Source organism: Pteropus vampyrus, unplaced genomic scaffold (genome assembly GCF_000151845.1).
Source record: "Pteropus vampyrus isolate Shadow unplaced genomic scaffold, Pvam_2.0 Scaffold23, whole genome shotgun sequence".
Lineage (NCBI taxonomy): Eukaryota > Metazoa > Chordata > Mammalia > Chiroptera > Pteropodidae > Pteropus > Pteropus vampyrus.
Window position 1 is genome coordinate 11,346,265 of NW_011888804.1, and position 11,236 is coordinate 11,357,500.

The window sequence follows — 11,236 nt, forward strand, 5'->3', positions numbered from 1 at the left end:
GAAAACACTTTGCTGGTTAAAAACAAGTTTCAGAGCCACTTGGCTGGTCTGTTAAGGACCCTCTCAGCTCCGACTCCCTTATTTGCTCCTCTTATCCAGAAGCCCACCCTCCATGCACTGGATGCTGCAGACAGGAGGTTTAGGAATCCACAGCGCCACCTCGGCTCCCCCAGGAGCACAGCAGCTGTGACGGAGAGGAGAGCTAATGCTGGCCAGACACTCACTACTCCGGTCACTTTAAAAGAGGAGCTTTTTTGAATCCTGACAACTCTGGGGGCAAATGGTGAGGATCATTATCATCTCAGGGTTTAGAGTCATAGCAAAGGATAGTGTTTCACAGCAGAGAAGCTCTTTAGGAGGGATTGTAATTGATTTTTTTTTTTTCATGGAAAAGTTGGTTAAATATGCAACATGCAATCCCAGGGCTCGGATTCGTTAGCTGTGTTGGTGGTCACGCCTGCCTGTTACCTAACCCACCTCCAAGAACCCTCCCAAATCCCGCCTGCTGAGGGACCTGAGTGCTCCGATGGTGGCCGACGGGTTGAAGATGATCTCGGCCCCGTTGATGCTGTACATGAGCCAGTTGAGGGGGTGGTGCCGCCCGTAGCAAATGTTCACCGCGATCCTCCCAAATTGCGTCTGGAACACGGGGTGGCCGAGGTTTCCCTCCATGTAGTAAGTTGACTGGAAAACAAAGGGCCATATATTGAAGCCTCTGAGCTGTAAGATTTCCCTTTCCTTAGACTTGGCAGAAAAAAATGAAATATCACCAGTATTCCAAAAGTGACACTCGTGGGTGTGACTCTACTTTAAGTTTCAAAATTTCAATATGCTTCAAAAACAAAAACACACACACAAAAACCCCCAGACACAATAACTACAAGCCAACCCAAGGGGAAATCACCATGGCTTAAGCATTTACCCACAGTTTCTTCTGTGACATACCAAAAAAAACCCCAAAGCAACTTCCCACAGTATTTCCAAGGAGAAACTTTGATTAGGTTTCAGTCATGGTACAGCTAAAGGCTGAGGTTTGGTCAGTGTTAACATAAGTTGGTCAATGTCCTCACCAATCACATGTTCCTATAAAGAAGGTCAGAGCCGAAGAGACCAGAAGCTCATCCAGAGCAACCCTTGCCTGCTAGGGGAAGGACACCGGAGCCCGAGTGGACATGTGACTTGCCCAGCTCACTCACTCCCATCTGAGACTAGAACACACACCCTGACAGTGCTCTTCTCCACAAAGTCCCTGGGCATTCTGCCTGGGGCTAAGGACGTCCCTGCTGGGCAGACAGGTGGGATACAGTCCTGCCATCCCTCCCTCTTCACCTGCCCCCTCGGGGTGCTGGCTCTGGGACATTTTCATGGATGGTGCTGGGGTTAGGGTGGAGGGCAGGTTGGGGTCCCAAACAGATCTGCTCCTGGAGCATTTCTCAGCCTCCCATTAATTTCAAAATTTTCCAGGGTCGGGCAGCAACCAGGAAGTGCACATGTGCTAGACACCAGAGCAGATCCTGGGGCGTCGAGACAAGCCCTTCACTGTCTGCAGGGAGCTAAAGATTAATCTCAGGGTAAACAGCCAAGGGACACGTCCTCCTGCCCCCAAGTCCAGCTGTTACTGAGAAACGCTGGGTTCTCCTTTCTCTCCAGGGAGCCTCGGCTAGCTTTACAGATCCTTTCTCATCCACCTGACCAGCCTGAGAGCGGCTGGGACTCCCACACATCAGGGATAGCAAAGAAAGACTGGAAACATCACATCCTGAATAACTGTTTATTACAGATCAAGTTCAGATTTCATCTTAGGTATTAGGTAGAGTTCATTTTCCTCCTTCAAATTTCCACTCTCCCCATCCTACCCACCCACAAACTGGCATTAACCAAACAAAACAGCTCCCCTGACTTATACCCTGATCTCGGGGATGAAGCCCCACCTGATACATATGTGCACACATTCACCAACTGTCACCCAACATGTGGACATGGCTGACTCAGTTCCCACATGAGCCATGGACAAGGACCCCCACTCTCCAAACGAGGACTAGGCTGTGACGGGCGAGGAGCTCAGAGCCTGAAAGGGACTGTAGGAATTATTTCATGCTTGTGCACAATTTTTTGGTTTAATTTATATATTACTTACTTAAAAGAAGAATTTCAGGAAGTCAAATTAGGTAATATTAAAAAAAAAAATACCCCTCTGTGCTAAAAGTGTTTGGGACTCTCCCGGGAGTGCCCCCTGAATCTTGTCTGCCTGTGTGATGTGGGGTAATGTGGGGAGGCCCCTGGGTGCTGCAGACACACTATGTTCCAGTGTCGCATAATGTGACATGACCCGACACAGAACTTCCCTGACAGAAAGGCTCAGGGAGATTAGGCACAGAAAAGTGAGTGAGCCAGGTTGGTGATCTGAGGGGCAGCTCACCTCATTGAAATCGCCCACTCTGGGGATGTGGTTTTTCCTGGTCTTGCCCAGGACTGCTCCAGAATTGGAGATCACCACAGCTGTGTTCCACAAAACGTCCCCGTGCTCTCCATCTCGTTCCAGGATGGGGGACACCACCACCATGTCATGCTTCTTTGCCAGCTGGAAAAATGATAAACATAGCAGAGTCCTATTTTCAAATGAACTGCCATAGATATTTTATTGAAGAAGTTAGTGGTTCTTCTAAATAACCAGCCTTGGTTCAGAGCCATCACTCGTCGTTTGGAAAACTAAATGCCAGTGTCCTGAGCCCCAAGCTCAGCAAAATAAGAGTAATCATTGCCCTGTGCTCTGTTGGTGGGAATGTAAGATGGTGCAGCCCCTGTGGAAACAGTATGGCAGGTCCTCAAAAATTAAAAATAGAATTACCATATGATCCAACAGCTCCACTTCTGGGTACAATCCAAAAGAATTGAAAGTAGGGTCTCAAAGAGATATGTGCACACCCAATGTTCACAGCAGCATTATTCACAGTAGCCAACAGGTGCAAGTAACCCAAGTGTCTATCAGTGGGTGACTGGATAAACAAACGTGGTATATCCATACAAGGGGATATTATACTATCTTAAAAAGGGAAGAAATTCTGTCACATGGATGCCATCCTTAACATGGATAACCTTGAGGACATGATACTAAGTGAAATAAGCCGGTCGCAAAAGAACAAAGACAGTGTGAATCCACTTATGTGAAGTATCGACAGTAGTCCAATTTGTAGAAACAGAAAGTAAAACTTTGGTTGCCAGCAGCTGGGGGTGGAAGGGAGTATTTTGGTGGGTATAGAGCTTCAGATTGACAAGATGAAAAGGTTGTGTCGCAACACGGTGAATGTACTCAACAGTACCGAACCGTATACTTAAACATGGTTAAGATGGTAAATTTTACGTGTCTTTTTTAAAACAATAAAAAAAGAAATAAAAAAAGAATAATCATTGTACTTTTCATCTATATCTTCTTAAAAAAGGCTCTCCGACACTGAATTCTTTTTGTCTCAAATAAGAGCATCAGAACCTGGTGATCACGGGGATGAGCAGCCCCAGCAGGTCATTTGTCCTCAACTCTAACAAGCCTGTCATTACCTCTGGCCTTAATGACAGGAGAGAGGGAATGGCTCGGGGGTGGAAGGTGATGCTATAAGCCATGTTAGGGCGGCCATAAGCCCCTTGGCCACTCTCGATGCAGACGTGTGTCCCCTGGCACCAATTCTCATTTCTACTCTTCCTTTTCTCTTCCTCTAGCCCTAGGTCGGCCATGTCATCTGCAATTGCCTCCTAACCAGTCCCCTTCCTCTTTTCTTCCATAGCACAGAATCGACAACCTGGTGGACGAGACATTTTTTTTCCCCTATTTTCTGAGAACGCTGATGTTTAGAATCCCAAGTCAGTATTGACAGAACCACCATGATTACAGTTCTGCTCCCAAAACCCCTAAGTACATGTATAAAGTCTGAAACGGGACATGGAGAAATGACAGGAGTTCTTTTGTTTGAGGTGAGAATAAAGATACGTTACCATTTGTAACCTCTTTGAACATTAGGGTTTTTTTTCTTTTTGACAACAGTTTTATCAAGATATAATTCACAAAGCATAAAACTCATTCTTTCAAAGTGTGTCGTTCAGTGTTTTTTTTTTTTTTACTTTTTAAAAATTAATTAAATAATTAAATTTCTTTTATTTTTTTTATTCTTATTTTTCAATTACAGTTGACATTCAATATTATTTTATAGTAGTCATTCAGCGGTCTTCAACACATTCACAGAATTGTGCAACCATCACCACAATCTAATTTTAGAATATTTTTATCATCCCAGATAGAAACCTCATACCCATTAGCAATCACTCTCCATTCCCTCTCATTGTCCAGCCCCTGGCAACCACTAATCTGCTTTCCGCCTCTGTGTATTTTCCTATTCTGGACATTTTGTATAAATGAGATCATACAAGATGTATCACGAGGTTTAATAAAGAAAAGTGAAGACCAATTTCTATGCCGATGAGACAAGCCATGTAGAGAAGTTTACATAATTCCGGCAAACGGCAAGTGAAGGAGCACAGTTCTGGACAAGAACTCAACTTTGTCCCTGGTCCCCAAGTGCCAGCTCTGCCTTTTGCCACTGTAGAACCTACTATCGGGTCACCGCCAGGCCACCCTTCCCTGGCTGCAGTTCTCTCCCTGAAAAAAGCCATTAAGAGCCCTTCTGGCTCTGAAACTCTTATGATTTTAAGTGAAAGTACAGTAAAAAAAAAAAAAAGGGTAGCAAGGAGTCTTATCTAACCTTATCTGGCAAAACAAGCACCAAGCGGATGCATTTTCCATGGTGAGGAGCCACACCCAGCAGCTGTGGCCTTGCTCTGGGACCTGCACATGTCTGGCAGCTACTGCCAGAGGAGCAGTTAATGTCCTACCTTCTGACAGAACCTGGTGGTGGGCCCATCCTCTGCTGACTCGGCAAATTCCGTCCAAGGAAGCGTCTCTCTTGTACAGAAAGCAAAGGGCATGGCTGCAGAGAGGAGAAAGGTCAGAATCATAACCAGTGCTCATGGCCTGGCGGTGGAGGGTCCCAGCCTAGTGCCTCGGGCTACTTTACGAGTCTTGTCCCTGGCTGTGGACACTGGGCAGACCCTAACCTTTCAGGCTTCATAGCAAAACAAGGGGCTAGGCCAAATGTTTGTCCTACAGTCTTACAAGCAATTACAGCACAGGCTTAAACAGATATTTGCACACTTGTGTTCACAGCAGCATTATTCATAAGAGCTGAAAGATGGAAGTAACCTGAGTGTCCACTGATGGATAAATGGATAAACAAAATGTGGTGTATACACACAATGGAATATTCTTCGACCTTAAAAATTCTGACGCATGCTACAACATGGGTGAACCTTGAAGACATTAGACAGTCATAAAAGGACAAATGGCTACAAGATTTACATGAGGTACCTAGAATAGGCAAACTCACGGAGACAGAAAGTAGAATATTGGTTGCCAGGGGCTGTGGGGAGGGGAGAATGGGGAGCTGTTGTTTAACTGGGACAGAGTTTTAGTTTGAGACGATGAAAAAATTCTGGAGATGGTGGTGATGGTTGCCCAACAATGTGAACATAATTAATGCCACAGAACTGTACACTTAAAAATAGCTAAAATAGTGTTATGTTGTGTCTGTTTACCACAATGGAAAAATGTATATATACATATTTTAATTTGCATATGGTACGGCCCCAAACTGCTCCCAACTGGCAGATCCTGAGCTGCTGGGCGGTCTGTAGATTGATAAGAGCATAGTCAAGACTCCTCGGGGGCGGTATCAGAGGCCACTGAGGATAGCACTGGGACTGTGGAGCATCACCACATGAATGTTCCTCCTCCGGGGACATGGAAATCCGCTCACTTAATGACCACACAGGAAGTTTGGGAACCATTGGATAGATTAAGCAGCCCCTAAGGATAGTGCATTACTGTCACGGGCTGCTTAATGGCAGGAATACGTTGAGAAAAGAATCATTAGGCGATTTCGTCATTGTGTGAACATCAGAGTGCACTTACAGAAACCTGGGTGGTATAGTTTACGACACACCTAGACTGTACGGTACAGCCTATCACGCCTGGGCTACAAATATGTACAGCATTGTTACTGTACAAAACAATACAAGATGATGTCAAGCACAAAATAAAATGATGCAAGTGAGAGACATGGTAAACACGAGATGTGTGAGGCTACTGTCGGCCTAACAATGCATACTGTTTTACAGCAAACTTTTTTTTTTTAAAACGCCTACAGCACCTGGTATTCCTAGGTGGTCTCCCATCCAAGTACTAACTAGGCCCGACCCTGCTTAGCTTCTGAGATCAGACGAGATCGGGCACGTTCAGGGTGGCATGGCTGTAGACCAAACTTTTTTTTAAATAAATAATAAGAGTATACTCTAAAATAATGATTAAAAAGCATAATATAGAAAATACATAAACCAGTCACAGTCAGTCGTTTATTATCATTATCAAGTATTACGTACTACATGTAATGATATGTGCTATACTTTTATATGGCAGGCAGTGCAGTAGGTCCGTTTACACCAGCATCATCGCAAACATGTAATGTGTTGCGCTATGATGTTACGATGGCCGTGATGTCACTAGGTGATAGAGATTTTTCAGCTCCACTGTAATCTTATGGGACCATTGTTGTATATGTGGTCTGTTGTTAACAGAAATGTCATTTTGTGGTGCATGACTATATTCCTACGACCTCCGGCTAGATGCCACCGGGGGGCGAATTAAATAGAAAATTTCATTTTTGTTTACTTTTTTTTTTTTTTCCAAATGGTAGGTAAATATATATGTAGTGACAGTTCAAAGAACACTACCTATACCAGGTGCAAATGGCGGTTTCCTGCATAGGAGAGGGAAGGGCCTGCAGTGGGGGTGGGTACCTGGGACCTTCGGCTATGTGTGTTCCGTCACTCCACAGCCCCAGCCACACTCTTTAACACCGCTAGTCTGACGGCATGAACTGGTACCTCACCACAACTGAATGTGCGTTTTCCTTATCACCAGTGAGGGGGCACGCCTTGCTATGAGGTCACTGCCTTCCGGGTTTGTTCTCTAGGCCATCTTGTTAGTATCCTTTGCCCATTTCCTACTGAGCTGTTTGTCTTTTTCTTTTTGGATTACTGAATTCTTTGGATCAATTCTGTATATTCCTTAGATCTCCCTCCTCCTAATAACCCAAGTCCATTTCTTTCAGAGGGATTAGCCTAATGGAAGTTTCCAGATGCTTGCTGTTGTTCTGGTTGCCTTGAACTGAATAACCTGTGGGGAAGGTTTACAGAAAGCTGTGTGATATGACTGATGAGTGATCTAACTGGTTGCCACCCATTTGGGGGTAATAATTGTAGCCAACCTTTCCCAAACATGTACCAGGTGCCCAGCATAGTGCCAAGCCCAGGAATAGGCAGCCTGTCCTCGATACTCCTGTCAAGTAGGTGTGACTCTCCTTGCTTCACAGAGAAGGAAGAGAAGCATTACCCTTCCAATCCCTTCCAGTCCCAGGAAGCCTGGAACTAAGATGAAGAGGCCACCAATGGTGGTGGCCCATGGAGGCACCAACATGGGCACCAGGCTCTGCCAACAACAGTCCCAGGGGCCGTGGCACCAGGCTCAAGACTCCCCAGGCTCCTCTTCAGTGAAGAGGGATAAACTGTTTTAAGAAAGCCAACAAAAAGGCTGTTGATAACAACAACAATAAAAAAAAAAAAAAAAAGATCCTTAATGACCATTTATTCTCAGCTTTCAGAGCATTAGAAGAGACTCACATGCCCCATGAGAATAAAGCCTTCCTTTCTGATTTCATTTCAGGTTGCTAAGCTCTCCAAATTTCTCTATTTCCATTTTAATGGCTTCTTTTCCTGTTTGCACAACCACTGTAATGTAAACTGACTTTCAAAACAAAGATGTGGAATAGAAGTTGGGGGAGACTGGCTGCAAAGTCCCAACTACGATTTCAAATTAGAGAGAAAGGGGGTTCCCCATTGATTGAACCAACACTCCTGGAGTCAGGCTGTAAACCTAGCCCTGGCCCTGCCCTCGGGAGCTGCCAGATGACATGGGGGAGCTGAGTTATAACCTGGTGTGGCTGCATGACACTACAGAGTGCTTAGTTCTGTGTTAGGCAAGTCCCCAGGGCCTCTCAAAGGAGGAGGTGTATGTGCTAGGCCTTGATGAATAAGTGGGAATTTTCTAGATCCTAAAACGGGAAGAAGTTGCTTAACCCATCCAATAAATACTTTTTCATGCCTGTCATGTACTAGGAATTGTTCAAGCCACTACAGATAAAATGGGGGTAGGGGAATGAATAAACAAATGTGGTATTTCATCTAATAGAATATTACGCAGCCATAAAGAGGAATGAAATTCTGACACATGGATGGACCTTGAAAACTTTCTGCTGAGTGAAATAAGCCAGACACGAAAGGACAAATACTGTACAATTCCACTTATATGAGGTACCCAGAGTAGCCAAATTCATAGAGAGAGAAAGTAGAATAGAGGTTATGAAGGTGGGAGAGGAGGGGGAGTTATTGTTTAACGAGTACAAAGTTTTCATTGGAGATGATGAAAAATTGGGGGGTATTGATAATGGTGATAGTTTTTGAATGTATTGAATGTCACTGAATTGTACATTTACCAATGGTTAAAGTAATAAATATTATGTATATTTAATCACAGTTAAAAATTTATTTTTACTATTAAAAAATAAGGGTGGGGATTAAGATGGGAAAAATAAACGAACCTAGTCACTGGCTTTATGGAGCTTACAGTCTAATGAAAGAGGCAGAAAAATCTAAAGTATCGCACAAACAAGAGGAGAAGTACACACATAACAAGAAATGTAAGAAAACGGGAGATTGGACTCACACCCTTGCTTTTTCCTGAAACCCCACCAACATGAAAGTACAGGGACTTTTATGCCAAGGTAAAAATCCACCAGGACGAGTCACTGAAAGACAATGGCAACAACACATAGGAGGCGAGAGAGCCAAAGGATGCATGATATCTTAGAGGACTGAGAAAATCGAGTCGCCCTGGCAGTGGAGGAGGCCAGGAAGCATCCACTTTTACTGCAGACCCCTCAAAAGCTCAGGAGTCAGAGGCATCAAGGAGCTCTGCAGGCGAAGCAGGAAGAAGTGACAAAAAAGGATGGGTCAGAAGTCTGTTTAAGAAGCCGTTAGAAGCCTGCATCCCTCCTCCACTGTGAGAGGCTAGAACGTGCCCCTCACACCCCAGCAGAAGGCTAGAGGCTCACTCTCCAGACAGTTAAACAGAGGGTCTTTGGCCTTGGGGAAACTGGAACAGATAAAGGCAAGTACGGTGTCCGAAACAGAGGAATTAAGTAAACGTCAGCATACGAGACCCCTGTTCTCTTTCTCTTCTTGGCAGGAGATTAGAAGAAACTTCTCTGGAGTATCTGACCAGTCGGAAAAGAATGACCCAAAGACAGTGCCATGGGGGACTATGTAACAAATACCTAAATAGGGTCATCCTATCATGAAGTTCGGTAAAGGAATTCCTCCCCAAAACTCAGAGATTGCAATTTGCTTTTTAATCCCCAATTCTTAAAATCAGTCATGAAAAAAATGACCAACTGAAGTAAGTAGGAACCATGCAGAGAGAGGAAAAAAAAAACCAGTACTTAATATCCTCAGAGATAAGGGAAGATATTGCAACTATAAAATAAAAACAGGATGTGATAAAATAGGGACTTTCAGACCAAAAGAACTCTAATAAATTCAAAATATGAGAGCAGAAAAGAAAGATTGAATAGAAGGCTGAATGACAAATGAGATAAAATTTACCAGAAAATTGAGAAAAAAAGACAAAGAGATGAAAAACAGGAGGAAATATATTTTAATAAATTAAGGATCTAGCCCAGGGTTCCAATATCCTCTTAGTAGGATCACAATAAGAGAGAAAAAAAGATGGGAGAAAATCACTAATGAAACAATATATGAAAATTTCCTGGATCTGAAGGACCCAGGTTTCTAGACTGAAAGAACCCACTGAGTACTTAGAATAATGGATTAGAATAGATTCAAACAATGGCCCATCGCTGTGAAATTTCAAAGTATTAGAGAATAAGAGAAGCTCCTACAACCTTCCAGAGAAAAACAAACAGGTCATAAACAATGGGGTCATAAATCAAAATAGCTTTAGACTAGTCAACAACAACCAAAGCCAGAAGACAATGGAGCGAGGTGTGTTTATACTTCTGAAAGAAAATTATTTCTAACCTAGAATTCTATACACAACCAAACTATCAAGTAAGTTGTAGGAGGAACATATTTTCAAATATGCCAGGACCCCAAAAGTTTACCTCATATGTGTTCGTTCTCAGGGAACTATAGTTGACCCTTGAACAATACAGGGGTTAGGGGTGCTAACTCTTTGCCCAGTCGAAAATCTCCATATAAATTTTGACTCTCCCAAAACTTAACTATAGCCTATTGTTGATCAGAAGCCTTACCAATAACATAAACAGTCTATTAACACATATTTTGTATGTTGTATGTTTTATATACTGTATTCTTACAAGTAGATAACCTAGAGAAAAGAAAATACTATTAAGAAAATCAGAAGATGGTTTTGGCAGCAAAACAGACACATGGACCAGTGGAACAGAATCGAGAGTCCAGAAGTAAATCCATATTTATATGGGCAAATAATTTTCAACAAAAAAGCCAAAAACATACAGTGGAGAAAGGAAAGCCTCTTCAATAAATAGTGCTGGGAAAATTAGAAGGCCACCTGCAAAAGAATGAAATTAGACTGTTGTCTATCACCACACACCAAAATTAACTCAAAATGGATTAAGGACCTGAGTATAAGACCTGAAACAATAAAATGCATAGAAGAAAACATAGGAATTAAACTCAAGGACTTTGGTCTTGAAGAGAATTTTATGAATTTGACCTCAAAGGCAAAGGAAGTAAAATCTAAAATAAATGAATGGGATGACATCAAACTGAAAAGCTTCTGCTCAGCAAAAGAAATTGTCAACAAAGTAAAGAGACGACCATCTTAATGGGAAAATATGTTTGCAAGCGACGCCTCCGATAAGGGCCTAATATCTAAAATATACAAAGAACTCATACGATTCAATAACAACAAAAAATGAGCAGAGGGCCTGAACAGACACTTCTCCCTAGAGGACATACAAATGGCCTACAAACATATGAAAAGATGCTTAACATCGCTAGCTGTTAGGGAAAT

At 43.1% G+C, this 11,236-nt stretch overlaps 1 protein-coding gene and 1 non-coding gene across 2 annotated transcripts in view; both read right to left on the reverse strand.

Annotated features, from left to right (window-relative positions):
- The window catches only part of UPB1 (beta-ureidopropionase 1), a 28,554-nt gene that overhangs the window by 7,520 nt on the left and 9,798 nt on the right, over positions 1–11,236 (reverse strand). The window contains exons 4-6 of the mRNA XM_011356087.1: positions 4,882–4,976; positions 2,420–2,581; positions 515–684 (exon numbers count right to left, since the gene is read on the reverse strand). Of these exons, the coding sequence (XP_011354389.1) occupies positions 515–684; positions 2,420–2,581; positions 4,882–4,976 (427 nt within the window). The remainder of the gene's footprint in view (positions 1–514; positions 685–2,419; positions 2,582–4,881; positions 4,977–11,236) is intronic.
- LOC111737079 lies at positions 6,243–6,361 on the reverse strand. Its single transcript, XR_002779338.1, has one exon. It is a non-coding gene; the product is annotated as a 5S ribosomal RNA (ribosomal RNA).